Consider the following 16,511-nt stretch of genomic DNA (forward strand, 5'->3'; position numbering starts at 1 on the left):
GAAATCGCTCAAAATATGTCGCACGATGTCGGCGTCATACAGCATGAGCGAGTGTGGTGGAAAGACGCCTGTATCTATCAGGTACGACAGTGCCTTTCAGCACTACTGCACACACCAGAAGTCGCTAACATAAGATCCCAGGTATATCCGGCTAGCTTCAAAGACTCTAACGGAGACGGCTGGGGAGATATACCCGGTCTGGTCTCCAAGCTCGACTATCTGAAGGACCTTGGCGTGGATGTCGTTTGGCTGTCACCAATGTTTGAGAGCCCGCAGGTCGACATGGGATATGATATATCCGATTACGAGGCCGTTTATGCACCGTACGGCACAATTAAAGATGTCGAAACTTTGGTGAAAGGCTGCCACGACAGAAACATGAAGCTCATTTTGGACCTCGTGGTAAATCATACGTCTATAGAGCATGCTTGGTTTAAGGAATCAAGATCATCAAAAGATAACCCGAAGAGAGACTGGTATTTCTGGCGTCCAGCTCGATACGATACCAACGGCAACAGACTGCCCCCGACGAATTACCGAAGTTACTTTGCTGGCAGCACATGGACTTGGGATGAGCAGACCGAGGAATACTATCTACACCTTTATGCACCGGAACAGCCAGACCTCAATTGGGATAACGAGGAATGCCGCAAAGCCATATACAAAAGTGCAATGGAATTTTGGCTTGATAAAGGTATTGACGGATTCAGGGTTGATACCGTCAACAAATACAGCAAGGTGTTGCCCTTTGTGGACGCACCCGTCACAGATCCTAACAGTTACGTTCAAGCAGCACCGCAATTCTGGTGCAATGGCCCAAGGATCCACGAGTTTTGCAAGGAAATGAAGAGTGTTGTTCTGGATCAATACCAAACATTTGATCATGGGCCTCTGGTGACAGTTGGGGAGCTGTCTCTCACACCTGATCCAGAAGGTGTCCTGGAATACGTCTCGACCGCAGCCCAGGAGCTCAGCATGGTCTTCCAATTTGACTTCACCCATCTTGGTATGGGCAATGGTTTCGATGGAAAATACGACTACCAATCATGGAAGTTGTCGGAGATGAAACAAATAGTCGAGAAGTGGCAGACATTCGTCGACAACACCGATGGTTGGACTACAGTATTTAATGAGAACCACGACAATGGTCGGTCAATATCGCGATTTGGCAACGACAGCCCTCAGTGGCGCGAAATGTCGGCGAAGATGCTGGCTCTCAGTCTCATCGGCCAGACCGGCACACTCTTTCTGTACCAAGGCCAAGAAATAGGAATGATCAACGCCCCGAAGGAATGGCTGATCGAAGAGTACAAAGATGTGGAATCGATCGGCCACTACGCGGAGGCTGTTAAATTGTCACAATCAGGGGTAGATCCGACAAGAAAGGAACGGATTATGAAAGGCTTGCAGGTCATGGCCCGCGATCACGCTCGGTTGCCGATGCAATGGGACTCATCAGCCCATGGGGGCTTCACGACACCGGAGGCGAAGCCCTGGATGCGGGCTCATGACTTGTACACTGAGATAAATATTGAGAAGCAGAAGCAAGACGACAAAGGCGTCTTAAGCTTCTACAAACACGCGCTAGCGCTCCGAAAAGAGCACCGCGATGTTTTAATCTATGGCTCCTTTGAGCTTCTAGATCCTGAGAACGAGGACACATTCATCTACCGCAAGAGATACGCTGGAAAGGCTGCACTGGTCGCACTGAACTTCACAGGCTCTGTGCAAGCGATCCGGCTGGAGAATGAGGACAAGAACAAGATGAAACTATGTCTTAGTACCTATGAGAAGACAGAGAATTTGCTCCTTCAGCCCTATGAAGGACGCATTTACTTGAACTCCTGAGTTGAAGAGGCATAAAGCATTTGATTGATATCAAGTTAAACTCTTCTTCTCAGATGGTGCACATGGAAATGCAGCCCGTAAAGTGAAACATAAATTATCATACACACCATGAGCTTCTCTATTAGCATTTGATGCAATGTCTCCTTGCTGTGAACCGCTTGCCTTCCCATGCCATCGATGTCGACTTCCCCAATGCCATGGAGGGCTTGCAATTAAGCATTTGTTCTACATTGTCCCTGTGTTAAGTTATTCTAGAAATACCCGGAAGACTGCTCGAGTACTTGGATGAATCTGGAAGCATTCTTCGCATGCTATGTAGCCCTCTCGTGAACCTCCCAGGCCGTGGTACACGTTTCCAGCAGATGAAAGCCAAAATACCGCTGGCATATGTAATCAGAAGCCATTGCATGTGTACGGACGGACATTCCGGCTTCCAGCAGCTAGAATTGGCCCGATCTAGGGGCCTTTCCAGACGCAAGACCGAGGGGGAAATGTGTGGGAGCTCGCCATTGTCGTCGTGCTGGACAATATGCACGCCGTGTCAGGCTGTCCTACAACACATTGTGAAGATATCACTAACCTTATCGAAGCACGATTGGTTCCACTGTTCTCTGCAAGCCGAACTTCAATTTTGCCTTTTCCTGGTCATTTACAACTGCCGCGAAGCTTGACAAGGCCTCGTTGTGGAGCAAATTAAGAGAGAAAGAGCAGGTCAACAAACCGCAACATGGGGCAGGCGCAATCCCACGTTGCGAAGTCGACTCGCTTTTTGCATCGCCGCAAGCCCGAAACTGCAAGTCGCGAGCAGTCTCAAGAGAACTCGATGCAAAGCTCGTCCCCACCCCCCGAAGCCGATGGGTCCTCTGCTCAGATCGATCATCCATCCCCCCATGCTGCCCAGTCATCCACCACGGCAAACATCGCCCCAACCCCTGACTCTCCCCAGGCTGACAGCCACGGCGAAAGCATGACTGGCACTCCCGATGAAGACGGCGACGATGTCGAAAAACAAACATCTCATGCACCTGATGGACCAATCGTCAAGAAGCCCACTCAACAAGATGTTGACAAACCCACCACCAGTCGGCCCGCAATAAAGCGCGAGTACACACCTCCTCACCGAGTTCGTATCGAAACCTATACAGCTTGGCGGACCGAAAACATCTTCGGAAATCTCCATGTTCATGTAACACGGACTTTAAATACAGTAGGCTACCTATGCACGCGTTGCTTGGTCCTCATTCTCTTCTAACAACGCCATCTAGATCAGAGAGCAACAGATGGAGTCCACGCGAGGGGGTGCGGCCGCCCAGCTAGAGAATTTCATCTACCAGGCCGCAGACCGCTGTACCATGGCCCTCGAGTACCTCGTCAGCCACTTCAGCACCAGATTCTTTGACCACGCGGGCCCAGAAAACCTCGTCAGCATGATGACCATGATCGAGACCGACGCCTGCGCCCTCGACGACCTGCTCCCCAGGCAGCTCAACTTCTCCAACCACGGCTATGCCATTGAGATGAAGCTCATCCAGATGCAGAGCCATATAGAAGACCTGGCCGAGGTGGCGAAGAGGATCAGGGAGGACGGTGTTCGCGTGGAAGAGGATGAGGAGGCGGATGCGGATCGAGACACAGATCCAGATGCGAAGGGCGAGAAGGATCACGGTGATGACATGAACTGTTAATTCTGTTCACGCGGAGCGGGGCTCGGCAACCCACCAAGACATATTGCCAGCTGAAGCCGAGACTCGGTGACAGCGAATGACCATCCAGAGCCGTTAGAGAGATTTTATGTCACTTTCCTAAAAGCCTATGGCTATACTGCGATATCCCGGTCCAGGTTCAGTTCTTTATTTCAAGCAGGCGGGCATTGCATGCTGACGAAAGGAGGGTTGAAGAGTGTTTTGTAGCCGTAGCAATAATAAGTTCAAGGGCAAGCTTCATCAACAACAGTAAGACCAATCGAATCCCAGCTCAGCTCCTCGCAGATAGCTTCAGGTCTTTATGCTTTGCGTGTATCGCTATTTAAATAGCTATTAAAGCTGTGTGAGTTCTGGACTTTGTCACTTTGAGCCTCGTTGTCCCATCCTTGTTTGAAAACCTCGTTGAGACTTGACGACGGAAGATAATACAATTGTAGAAAGCTTTTTGCCATGTCACCGCTTCCAACGCTTCCCTGGCTACTCCCACGCACAAGAGTAAGTGTTATCGTTTTGGGGGCAAGCCTTGAGTCCCTGTACCCTATGAGAAAGGCTCCAAGGCCTTTCAGTGGTCTTTGAAGTGCTACTCCTTAGTTCTGACACGAGATCACAAAGTGTCGGTCTCCGCCGGCTTCTTTTCGGTGTTGCGGTTCCCATTTGCGGCCGCAAATAACAATCAATTAGGCGAACAATCACTCGTGTCGCTATCGACCATTCTGTTAATTCTAAATCCCACGGCTTCGGTCAAACCGTCTAAGATGGAACTCAACTAACCTCTAAGCGTTCTGATGTTTCATGGGTCCAATACCATTCTCTGCCAATTCCGCGAAGTGAAGATCAAACCGAGTGGGAATGGCTTTCTCCACCATCTGCCGCCACGGGCCATTGAAGACCAAAGGCAGTGTAAGGTCGCAAGGACTGAGCCCTCTGATGCCGGAGATGCACTTGCAATCCTGGACGATGCTGCTTTGCAGTTGCGATCTGACATCATTGGCAATATGAGACAGTTGAGCGACGGAGAGGCAAACCTCACTGTCGAGAGGAATAGGCCACAGCTTCTTCTGAACAAGGTGCTGGATCATAAGTCCCAGCGCTGTCGCACGGCAGCGACGATTGAGACTAGGACCGCTGTCCTTCTCTGTGCACGACTTGAACACAGTATCCAGGCCTTTAAGTAGGTGGAGAATTGATTTGCGTCTGATGTGTTCCACATTTCCTGGGACGGGTTTTTCAGAAGGCATACAAATGATCTCACGGAGGTAATTGTTGGCTTACTAAGAAGACCGAACGGCAACAGAGTGAAATCGGCCCACTCGTGTGAATCTGAGCTGGAGCCCTTCCCATCGCCAGCGAAGCCTGCACTGTACAACAGCTTGCAGCTCGAATTGGACTTTGTCTTGATCAACACTCTCAAGAGGATCTCGTAGAATTGCTGAGGCAGTCCCTGATAGTAAAGTACGCAGAGCCGCTGAAGGTCCTCGCGGCTCGTCTCGTTCTCATCTTCAGAAGTCCATAGCTCAGGATGCGTCTCCGCTGACGTCCAATTCGCCATCCAAGGCTGAAGAGTGCCAATCATGCCGTACTTGTCCGCCATCACCGTTATGTAGTAAAGCTGCGAGAGGCTCAACGTCGGTGGCAGATCTCTGAAGTTGGCATGCGCAGCATGGAAAATGACTCGGAGTGCCTCCGGGTCGTCTTCGGGGAGCTCGACAGCCCAACCGTCCGTCTGATATGACTCGCTGAAATCGCCGAACAGCATGCGGTCAAAGACTTTTGAGGAGCGTCGGAGCGCATTGGCGTCGACGTGCATCGGCACGGCTGCTGGGCCGACGATGAGCTTGAGATTTCCGTTGGGGTCGATGTGGATGGGATTGTTCTTGGTATCTAGGCCTGTGGTCACCCTGTCGTCCTCTAACTTGGCCTTCTTCTTTGGCGGGGAGGTGTCCTGGGATGGCGAATCAGCTTGTGTTGTGAAGACCTGCGGCTTGTTTGCTCGCGAAGCGGCGGGCCACACCTATCTGTCTCGACCAGCGAGACTAGAGCAGATAAAAGGTGGCAGGAAGTTTACTTACCATCTTGTCGAAGCGTCTAATGGATTTCCAACGTGACGATGGTTCTGAGCGAGCTGCGCCGTGTTGAACAAGAAATTCACCTTAACAGAGTTGAATTCACCTTAACAGAGTTGAGGGCCTCGAAGGTCGCACTGAAAGTGCGCACCAGGTTGAGTAAGTGGGGCCTCACTCACTTACACGAACCCTAACCCAGCTGACATACCTCCTGATTCAGGCTGCAGCAGAGCACCGCAAGATGTTTGTGTTTCCAATCTCTGTCACAACTGGAAAGAAACTCGTGTAGATCAAACTTGTAGCCTACCACGAAATCTGTTCTCAACTCTCATGTCAAGTCCAAAACTACAGCCATAATCAATCGAGCTCACTGGCTTGCCGGTTCCAGATCTCACATCATAGAAACATATGAGCTTGCAATGTTGTATCTGTGAGGCGCTTTGCACCACTCAAACGCCAACGTCTTCTCTGAGTATTGGTTGCATCTTCATACACAATCGGAATGTGACAAATTAGTTACGGAGGAGGACATCACGAAGTTGAGCTGTGTGTTATCAACCTCTACAATTAGCTGAATATGCCAGCTCATGTTCTCTGCGTACAATGTCCGCCAGGGCCTTCCATCGAGTTCCACTCTGTCCTTGCCGAGTATTGTCTCAGCAATCTTTTGCATTGAACAAAACCTTTTCGTACACCCGCATCTTCGAATTCTTCCTCGCCATCGTTGTCTTGCCAAGTCTCAACACCGCACGGTGGCCTCTAGGTATCACTAGGTAGAGATATTACGCCCTTGCTGACGAGATTTTGAACAGTATCCCGGCCGAGCAGCCTAGGAGGAAGGCAAGCTTCAATGCCCATGCGATCACACGCCTTGAAACAGTCAATTTTCTTCTGAACTGCTTCGATGAAGGCGCAGAGCTCCTCCAAAGTGCGGTGGTACTGCTTGGCCTCAATGACGGAGAAAAGGCTAGGGAAGCCTTGCCAAGTCGATGAGTTCAGCCATTTGGGTCTTATCAAGCTCTTTCCTAGGCACAAGAACCATAGGTCCAAACAGTTCTGACAGCCGTAACCACCAAACTTGAAGTGGATACGTCCGTCTCTTCCAAATGCGCCAAAAGGGACAAGCGCTATCTGAGCTTCCTTCAGATTCTTCAGGATGAGAGTGATGGCTTCAGACCGGAGCTGATTGATTCGATCTTGAAGAAAATGTGTCAGCATTTCTCTCACCGAGCATAGCATTATGTAAATGAAAAACATAAGAACCTTACCCGAGACGACTCTGTCACAAAGCGTAAACCGCGATAAGTTGTAGAATCCTCTGGATTCTCCGTCAACGCCAACCATACCATTGTCATCAGCTTTCAAATTGAAAACAGCCCATTGTTGAAGATTGTTGAACGGGTCGTTCAGCCCGAGTCCTCTTGCAATCCAAAGTCGGCAGCAATTCAGACGCTCTCGTTCCTTCGAGCTCCCGGTAATGGTAATTGCATGGAACCAACGCTTTAGCGAGCTTAAGAACCGGTCCCTCATCCCGTAGTGTATTGTGAAATCGAGGATTTCGTAGACCATGGTTGCATCCATACACTCAGGAACCCGGTCCACATTGCCGTGGATGACATTGAAGAAGACTTCTGCCGCCTCTATAGTGGTAGTCCTCAATTCTAAGGTCCAAGCGGAACAGTCGACAGGACGGACCGCCAGACACTTTTGGTAGAGGATTGGCGCTGTCCTCTTCAGTGTGTTTGAATCGACTTTGAATCCAACATCCTCGGACCTGAGATTGATTGTGAGATCGCCTCTTGGGTCAATGTTGACAATGTTTAGTGGCTGCTTCACTTGAGCCGTGATTTCAACATCGAGCTTTTGCCGCTTGACGTCAGGCTCAATCTTGATCTTTGGGTCAAGGCTTCCGGCTTCGCAGTCAGACTGCAAGCGCTTGATGCCTACGTCAGGCATGTTGTCGGGCTCGTGCGGTGGTTGGGACTGCGAAAGAGGAGTTAGAAGCGGAACGACCCATCGATTTGGCGACCAAGCATATCATTTGGCCAACCACACGCAGTGCTGTGCGCAAGAATGACTGTGAAGTTCAAGATCGGAGTTGATGGAAGGCGGTGACAAGGGTAGGTGTGCGGGCGAGATTGTTCGAAGGCAATGCGACAGTGAAGGAGGACATGCTGAAGAATAGGATACAATCGCTGCTGCTATGAACGACGACCACGCTTACCATTTTGAAAGCAGTCGAGACTCGTCTCCCAAGGTGTTTTCAGAACGTATGTCTGATGACGTTTCGGGACTGTGCCTGATCAGGCTTTTTCCTTTGTCAAGGGTGCAGGTTGCAGGTGCTGGTGGGAGCTGAGGATTGGGGCAGCGCAGTTACTGGAGGCTCTCAACCTCAAAGTGGGTCTGAGGAAGGGAGCGACAGGAGCTTTGTGTCTCTGTAAAGCACAGAAGCTGCGCTGGCTTCGATGAGGCAGGAGCTGGACTTGCGCGCCTAGCCTGACAAGGGCAGGACACCTCAGGCAGTGCCTTCCAGAGTTGTTTCCAACCTTCCAGACTTCAGGGCTTCAATGCAATCTCGCCCTGAGCCCCAGTTAGCCTGAATTTGGCTGCAGTCTTGATCTGCCTGCGACTGCTTCCTACCGCTCTAACGAACCGGCCCTCGGTGCCCGCAATGCCCGCAAGCCAGATAGCCTCACATCCTCAGCATTGAGATAGTGGACTTGTATACATCCTCAACCATCATTGTCAACCGTTGGATTTCATCTTCAACGCCCCAAGCTTGGTGATCGGTGAATGCAGAAACAGCTATCGCTCCGCTTCAAAGGCAGATTTGAATTCTTAACTTCATAATTAGCCTGCTTACAATTCCCTGGCGCCCGTTCGCCGTTAAATCGTTTCTTCAGGAGTGTTCTTTCGATAGATAACTGACCATTACGGTGTTATTTACTTGGTCCAATGCTGGCAACTGTATCCTTTCTGTGTGTGATTGGATTTTCTTGCTGCAAGAACATAGGCATTCCCTTTGAGCCAAAGAAAGTATGTTCCCACCGGTATCTCCTATACCTTACGACCAGTCACAGCAGATCATGTCCTAATTACAAAGCTTAACTCCACTCAAAAAAGGCCTCGAACCGTCACACGATGTGTTCATGCTCATTTAAAGCTCTTGGCCAACACCTGCGTCTAGGAAACCCGAATCATCGCTGCGATAGCTGGGTGCAACAAGAAGCATGAAGCATTCAATTGTGAGAAATTGAGGCTAGCAGCGCAGTTGAAGTCATCCGGCTGACCATCCAAAGTCAAGGAGGTCCTCGAACAACCTTCGTCAGTGTTTCACGGTTCAAATCCTCGTCCCCACCAAAACGTCATCGAAAAGCCTTGTGTCCACAATGCTCAAGCTACTCATTGTGTCAACGAATTCAGCCAGGAATTTTACATGGCCAAAACTGTTACTTTCTCGGTAGCTTGGACTATGGGTGACGTTCTCTTGTCAACATTATTGCCTTCACCCTCTAGCGCAGGCATGATAGCTTCAGTGACAAACGGAAGACTTTTAATCATTGCTGAACTAATTTCGCTCAACTCCACAGACTTGACTGCAAGAGATCAAGGCTGGCACAATTGATTGTGTCCCGTAAGCTTGACACCGGCTGGACCATGTTACAAAGACTGCCATGAAGGGCGCTCAAACGTACTTCTTGTTGGAGAGACGATGCCCCTCCCCCCGCTTTCCGCCAAAAAGAAAAAGGAAGAAGAAAGAACCCGACCACCAGCCACTTGAATGAAACCTAGATATTAGTAGAGCGTGCCGCTCCGGTAGAACAAGCTACTAGGTGTAGGCACAGAATGTCCTCACGGACGGTCCTACATCAACAGAGCGACGTAGCAGTGCTTGGGACTTGAACCCAGACCGTCACAAATATAATCAAGTGATCATACCGCTAGGCCAGGTGCAACTGCTGATTATGGGCTGAAGATAATGTTATTTAAAGAGACATCAGATGCTGGCAGCCTGACAGCGAAGGCCTTCCAAGGACATGAGTTGGCCAACAAACCCCGTCCGCCTCCCCCCATACTATAGACCCTACGAAGGCTCGTCGGCACTAAGATGATATGGGCTCATCGCATCACACCACCTCAATCAACCAAAGTAGTGGCCAGGTCCACTGATGATCACCCTTACAAAACACATACGTTCTTTACACCAGCTCAACACAGTCAATAGAGACGGCACCGCTTAGGTATTTAGTCCCCGTGCTGCCTGTCACTACATTGATCGTTAAGACCTGCCATGAGCTTGTAGAGGCCAACCAAGCAGTTGCTGGTACGCTGTACTCCAAAACCACGTTATTTCCTCGGTATGTTCCTACCGTGAGGGATCTCGTCGATGCCTGGGTTGTTGCGCCGGGGATGCTGCTCGTCCAGCTGTTGACGGTGATCTGCGGGCGGCCGTTGATGTAGGCCTCTGTAATTCCAATCCGCACGGTGTGTGCCTGAGTGAGTTGGTCGGCACTCAACTTGAAGTATATCACATGACCGTTGTTTACATCTTGCCAGATGTATGATGGGAAGCTCGAAACTGGAGTGGTACCGACGATGAAGTTACCAACGTCCCATGATGCGATGCGGCTGTCGGACGGGTGCATGTACGTCGGTTTCCACGGGGTCGTATCGAAGTTCAAAAATCCAGATGGGGTTCCGTCCCAGTCTCCGATGCGCCAGATGGCTGTCGTATCGCTTGGGTCCACGAGAGTGATGGTGTTCAGTGCGGCTTTGCCTCCCGCAGTGATCGTCACGCTTCCGGTGTAGACCTCCAGCTCCTCCTTGTAGACTGTCAGGGTGTATGTCCCGGGCAGTGCTTTTGTGATCTGCCACGCACCACCAGACGATGCCGCAGTCGCCCAATACTGAGCGTTAGCGTTAGACAGGCCTACGGTGTATGTGAAACCACTCTTCATGTTAGACAAGCCAACACCCGCCACAGCGCCACGACCCGAAGCAGGGACCCAGCCGTCGATACCAAGAGTGTCAAACCAGCCCCAGTCTGCATTTCTGGCAAACAGCGCAGTGTTGGGCGTCGATCCGTCAGTGAACGACAGGACCGAAGGACCTTGCAGGCCGAAACGCTCAGGATCAGTATGTCCCATGTTGTAGTAGTAGATATCGTAGAGATCTTCGCCGCTTGTGTCGGCACGGCGCTGGAGGCAGCGGAAGAAAGGGCCGCCGGAGGCCTTCTCGTGATTTGACCGGATCATGAACATTCCCACGCCTGATTTCTTCACTCCAACATAATCGACTAGACTTTGTTAGCTGGGATTAAGAGACGCCCGAAGCAGATGAGGAACCACATACAGTCCTTGATACGACCATACAGACCGCCGTTGTAGTGCTTAGACCAAGTAGTCCCATCACTGAGGCCTGACACATCCGATGCCTCGATGAATGAAGAGCCATCAGGGTAAAAGTCCGAGTCACTGCTGCTGGATTCGTCGGTATTGTAAGTGAAGCTGCCGCCTTTCATTCGCACGATGTATCGATGAACGGTGACGGACGCATCGGCCTTATTCGTAAATATGTAGACGTTGTCGTTCTTGTATCTAACGAACAGGTAGTGCTTCAGGGTCCCGTATGTGACCGAGACCTTGATGATGTAGGCAGGGCTGGAAAACTGCTCGATGGTAACTGTGCTAGCCCCGAGTCCGGACTCGACTTGAGTGTTTTTCCCACTGTAGCCATTATACTCGACACCCTGCATGTACGACGTTGATCAGCTTGCGGGTCGCTCCCCCCGGGCCGAGCCGACTTATATAGAATCAGCGTATATGGGTACTCACATTATATTTCATAGAAGTGATGTCACCATTGGTCTTGCTGACCTGGATGACAAGGTTGGATCCGGAATCGATAGTCCAGTAAGTCCCTTGGTCCGTGTAGCCGAAGGCCGCCAAAGCGACCGAGGCAAAGAGCGACCAGACAAGGGCGAACAGAAGCATCTTGGCTCTTGTCTAGGTGTCACTCTAGACAATGCTTGTCAAGGCCCAGATAGTAATTGATATGGCGCGGGCGGATGAGGCCGTGATCACATCGCTCAAAGACATGGTACATTCGAAAGCAGCGGCGACTTATAACGTTTTTCACGCACGGCGCGCCCGGTCCGGAGCACTTCTAGGGACCCATCACCAATTTCGCATCATGCTCCGTGAGTATCAAAGAGGGCGGTGACAGTCCTCGGGTTGCAACCCGAAAGCTTGCGAATACCACGTGCATGATGTTGTCAAGTTCGTATCCGTCCAATAAACTCTCGAGACTGGAAGCTTAACGGCTCAGCTGCCAGGAAAGGGGGTTCGAGAAGACCGGAGCATGGAAAAGACAGGGGCTCAAATAGGCACTTATCTCCGTGCTATTGGTGTGAAAGCCTCGGCGTCGGGGCTATGGGTAACCATAGAACCGACCAAGAAGTGCGAGTCAACGTGAGGGAGGGTTGCTATTGACAGCTTCGGCTACGAAGTCCGGACAGCTATCGCGGAGCTCCACTAAATTAGGACTACACAGTCCCCTTTGCGAATGTCGGTAGATTTATTTCCGGGTGCAACGGTGGATCTTGCGCAGCGCAGCTCGCGCGATCAGGAAACGACATCAGGACCCCAAGCCATTGGTGGAGATAATACCCATATTTCTTCCCCTCAAGGGACCAGAGGCACACGTCGAGTGCCGCGCTTGTCTTTTTCAAGCGACTTCTTGCCCAAAGCTCTTGGCTGTCAGGCTCGGTTGACTCCCGCATTTGTTCCACCTGCTCCTGAATTCGAACTCATCTCGAGTAACTTCATCCGCCATCTTCAAACCGCTGTCGCTTGTTGGATGGCACTGCGCCAAGACATCGGACCCCTGACATAGTTACCGGGCATTGAATGCTGGTCCGAGTCTTCCCTAGAGCCCAAATATGAATAAGCTCATGAGAATACCATGCACATTGCGGTACACTTCAAGGCGCAATTTCCACAACTGTGTGGTAACTGTGATGTTGCAAATGATAGTCCTCGGACCAACCATCAAGTTATGAGAGACGTCGCCCGCTACTATCACCCGCTTCGTAGAGTGTTAAAAATGTACGTTCAGGTGGAAAGGAACGACGGAATGATTGGAGAACTTCTCAAGGCTTATGAACTTGATTCTTAGCTTTGCCGGCTAGCATTTGGCTGGATCTGCGCATGGAATTTGTACAAACTGCAACGCTCTTATCTCGTATGTCTTACACGGGGTCGCTACTCTTCCCGAAAACGTCAACAAATTTCTTTTCCACCTTCTCGTACACATACATCCTCGCTGCCATCCTCCACAGATATGGCGTAGAGTGAGAGAACGGAAATTGCAGTGATCAGTACTTTGGTCTGTTGATGGGTCAATTTGTTAAATTTATGGATATGTCTGGTCTTACAAACGGAACTTGATTGCACCGCACATGATTCCTATCATTGCAACCATGACGGCTTCGTCGAATCAGCTCCATGAAGAAAGTGCGCTTTCCTCCTCAGCGGCCCTTCCCGGCATTGCGCACGAAAGGCTCTAAGGGCAAAAGCTCCTTTGCTGGATCTATACCCTCATAAAGCTGTTTCCATCTCCACTCTATCACCTCAGGTGTCTTCCAAGCATACTCTGGATCCCTAAGCCACAGGCGAAGAAGATGACGTCTGTGAAATGTCAGCAAAAGGCTTTTTCACAACGGACAAAAGAATGTCTCTCCAAAAAGAAGAAAAAAACGTACCGCTTCTCATCGCTGTCAACAAAGCCGTCTCTAGCATGGAAGAGTGCGACATTGTTCACATATTGGATGTCTCCCTTCTCGAAGTGAGTGTTGACACAGAACTTCTCCCCTAGGAAGTGCAATGCATCGAGAGCTTCTGCCTGGGCTTCAGTGATTGGTGGTATCTCGGGATTGCGTGGCAGCTTCCCGAAGCCAACGAAATATCGCCTGCCATATTGGAGGAGAACACGCTCTGGAGTGCTTCCGGTGGCAGGTTGATGGAACAGCAATGGTCGCTCTGTGAACTTCTTCTTGGCATTCTTCTCGAACCTGAACCGCTTCATGTAAGTGTTCTGAATGCTGTGGCGTGGAATCGTGAGTGCTGATTCGGAATGGTAATACTTACACCTCCATATCCCAAGGTTGGCTGAGCGTGTGAATCAGATCCGGCCGCTTGGCTGCAAGCTCGTTATAGACCCGCCAAGTCGAAGCCAGCTTGCTCGATCCTCCATCAAGAGCAGTCTCGAGGGCGAACAAGCTCACGATGTCACCTGAATCCGTGTGGAATACTTGCTTATCGGTTGTGTAAGCCGGCGAGCCAATGCTTCCTTTTAGCTCGGGCAAATAACTGAGATCCTTGATGTGTGTGAGAACAACGTCCGCAGGGCTGCCGTCAAAGGGACTGAATTGGTCCTGTCGGCCACGCTGGGAAGCAATGTGCGCCGACAACCCAGCGTAGATGATGACATTCTCCTCCCGGGTATGCTCATCCACTCGTATTCCCCGGATGACGAAGAAACCATGGCCAAAATGCAGCTCGTGAGAAAGGCGGCGAAGCTCCGAGTGCAGCTTAGGAAGAGGGAAAGTGTCCTGTGCAACGTGTGAAATGGGAAGACCGAGCGCTGAGGTGATACATTAGCGATCTGTCTTTGCAGCTTCGGTCAACGCTCGCCCCCACGGAACAAGGACTGACATTTGAAATGGCTGACTGCCTGATCGATCTCGATTAACTGGTCCTCATTGAGTGCATAAGTCCAGTCGTATGTCTTCGCCAGAGTTCCGCCCTCCCAAACTAGATCGCCATCTAGCTGCTCAGGGAACCCCTCCGGCACGGTACTGGGCAGTTTCTCGTTCTGCACCCTCCGTGCAGCTCTGGCTTGATACTTGGTATAGTCCGGGGCGTAGGAAATATCTGGCTGGCCCGGAGGAGCTACGGCTTTCGGCGTAGAAAACGCGGATGCAACCGGATTCGCAACTGCAGCGGCCATGACGGGGAACGTTTTACCAGTCTGACGGAATCAGCCTTGAAGATTTCAAATCCGATAACATTCGAGTTTCTTGTCTCTCAATAGTCACAATAGTTGTGGTTCATATCTGAAGTTCATAGAAGAGTGGTATATAAAATGGCTGCGTCATTGTGGATGGAGATCGCGCCATAGCGAATGACTTCTGCCCGTCCGTGAGGGGAACACCGACCACGGCCAGGCAAAGCACCAATCTTACATGCATTACATGATTGGACCAGTTCTTGGCCACATGCGGAGGACAGGATGAGGACTGTCATACCTGCAACATCTGCTCTTGGTCCCAGGATGCGTATACCTCACTTGACAAACACTAGCCGCCAAAAGTGTCTAAATTCAACCCAATTCGATGCTTTTTTGATCTGAATCCATGCTAACAACATTGTAAGGAATGTATCCTGAGTCCCAATTACGAGGGATGTGCACTTGCAACATTGCCCCTAGAAGGCTGAGTCAAATCATATAATGCTGTTGTTTGACTTGGAATTTATTGTTGCTGAAGAAGACTCTAGTCTCTAGGGCAGAAGGAAGCGTCTATACTGCTTTTCCAGTTCGCATGAAAAGGTTCGGTGGAAGGGTGCGGCCCTTGATGGTATCCTCATCTACTCTATACTCAACGTCTGCCACAGGTTTGAATCCTAACTTAGCATAGACATGTCGTCCCATGAGCGAGGCCTCCGTTGTAGCCTCTAGCCCACCCCGTCTCTTAGCCTCTTCGGTCCCCCACTGCACCAACTTGAGTGCGATGCCTCTGCGCTGGAATGCAGGATCAACCACGCATAAATCCAACACAAACGTAGCTGGAGGGCTCGCACCTGCCTTCGACTGTACTGTTTCCACACGCTGCTTGACGAGGGACGCAAATGCCTGGCTGAGGAATCTCTGCTCAGAGGTGTTGCCGGGATAAAGAGCCTCGAGATCGACGCTTTTGCTGAGATCTGTAGACGGCTTGTCGCCGTACCCTTCCACCACGGACAATTGTGCCCAGATAGCGAAGCCGACCAGTATGCGCCTATCAGCATGTTGTGGTTCCGGCAAGGTCGCCTTGAGGAACACTGTATTTGGGTTGCCGTCCTTGGTCTCAGTGGTTGACTTCCAGCGATCTGCTAGCCGAGATGCTCCAGCTACTTTCCCTTCGGCTGTGTTCCAGCCGGGGTTCATAGCTGTCCAAACTGCATCGTTGATTTGGTTGCCAAAGCATTTGGCCGCACTTTCAAACGCATCCGTGAAATCCTCCGCCTGGTTGATGACCTCGATGGTCAATCCTGAGGTCTTGGCCTCCGGTTGTGCCTCCTGAGCCGTCATCATTCGTAGATTTGTTGAAGTTTTGTTCTGTTGTTATACCTATCGTAATGTCCGTCGGCAACATCACAAATGCAGAATCTTGAGAGTGTGAAGTGTCCTGAATCTACAGGCAAGATTACTGGTCTATCACTGAGGTATTATACGTAATCAGGGCTTGGCAAGACGACTTTCGGCGCGGGGAGATCTACCGATGTTTGTCATGGAATTAGCAAACGTTTGACTCAAGTGCTAAGTCAGTGCCGGAATCATGCTAAAGACCTCAACAAATGGAAATCGGAAAGTTCAAGAGACAACTAATTAGCAATTTTGTGTTCCTTTTGCAGGCATCAACCATCTCAGGCCATACTACATACAAAACCTGACCTTTGGATGTTTTATCAACACGAGTCATAGCATGCTACGTACAACAGCCTACAGTGACTGATTCAACACTCTACCGCTAGTTTTGAGATTGGTGATGCACCTGTGGGCTGGTCGATTATACATTGTTGAAGCAATTACCACCCACGTTCGCGAGTTCTCGTCTTCGCATTCAATCATGCCACAG

General features: G+C 50.5%; 6 protein-coding genes across 6 annotated transcripts; 2 read left to right on the top strand and 4 right to left on the bottom strand.

The window, feature by feature from the left end:
- Window positions 1-15: 15 nt before the first annotated feature.
- On the top strand, window positions 16-1,848 carry J7T55_002866 (lpha-glucosidase maltase; the record flags this gene model as incomplete). The annotated part of the gene is made up of 2 exons (XM_053137985.1): window positions 16-81; window positions 142-1,848. 2 exons carry the CDS (start codon window positions 16-18, stop codon window positions 1,846-1,848), a joined length of 1,773 nt encoding a protein of 590 aa, XP_052998734.1.
- Window positions 1,849-2,575: 727 nt separating this feature from the next.
- On the top strand, window positions 2,576-3,533 carry J7T55_002867 (uncharacterized protein; the record flags this gene model as incomplete). Its single annotated transcript, XM_053137986.1, has 2 exons — window positions 2,576-3,034; window positions 3,114-3,533. 2 exons carry the CDS (start codon window positions 2,576-2,578, stop codon window positions 3,531-3,533), a joined length of 879 nt encoding a protein of 292 aa, XP_052998735.1.
- Window positions 3,534-4,324: 791 nt separating this feature from the next.
- J7T55_002868 (uncharacterized protein) lies at window positions 4,325-7,841 on the bottom strand (the record flags this gene model as incomplete). Its single annotated transcript, XM_053137987.1, has 9 exons — window positions 4,325-4,716; window positions 4,824-5,493; window positions 5,621-5,636; window positions 5,701-5,751; window positions 5,804-5,835; window positions 6,150-6,254; window positions 6,413-6,810; window positions 6,883-7,597; window positions 7,839-7,841. 9 exons carry the CDS (start codon window positions 7,839-7,841, stop codon window positions 4,325-4,327), a joined length of 2,382 nt encoding a protein of 793 aa, XP_052998736.1.
- A 1,972-nt stretch (window positions 7,842-9,813) lies between these two features.
- J7T55_002869 (rhamnogalacturonan lyase) lies at window positions 9,814-11,607 on the bottom strand (the record flags this gene model as incomplete). Its single annotated transcript, XM_053137988.1, has 3 exons — window positions 9,814-10,910; window positions 10,967-11,363; window positions 11,449-11,607. The coding sequence occupies 3 exons, from the start codon at window positions 11,605-11,607 to the stop codon at window positions 9,814-9,816; spliced, it is 1,653 nt and encodes a 550-aa protein (XP_052998737.1).
- Window positions 11,608-13,142: 1,535 nt separating this feature from the next.
- J7T55_002870 (taurine catabolism dioxygenase) lies at window positions 13,143-14,623 on the bottom strand (the record flags this gene model as incomplete). Its single annotated transcript, XM_053137989.1, has 4 exons — window positions 13,143-13,302; window positions 13,377-13,715; window positions 13,762-14,257; window positions 14,329-14,623. The coding sequence occupies 4 exons, from the start codon at window positions 14,621-14,623 to the stop codon at window positions 13,143-13,145; spliced, it is 1,290 nt and encodes a 429-aa protein (XP_052998738.1).
- A 570-nt stretch (window positions 14,624-15,193) lies between these two features.
- Window positions 15,194-15,964, bottom strand: J7T55_002871 (gnat family acetyltransferase; the record flags this gene model as incomplete). Its single annotated transcript, XM_053137990.1, has 1 exon — window positions 15,194-15,964. One exon carries the CDS (start codon window positions 15,962-15,964, stop codon window positions 15,194-15,196), a length of 771 nt encoding a protein of 256 aa, XP_052998739.1.
- Between the last annotated feature and the right edge of the window lie 547 nt (window positions 15,965-16,511).

The sequence above is a fragment of the Diaporthe amygdali genome (genome assembly GCF_026229845.1).
Source record: "Diaporthe amygdali strain CAA958 chromosome Unknown NODE_3_length_2959817_cov_65_330692, whole genome shotgun sequence".
In the NCBI taxonomy this organism is placed as follows: domain Eukaryota; kingdom Fungi; phylum Ascomycota; class Sordariomycetes; order Diaporthales; family Diaporthaceae; genus Diaporthe; species Diaporthe amygdali.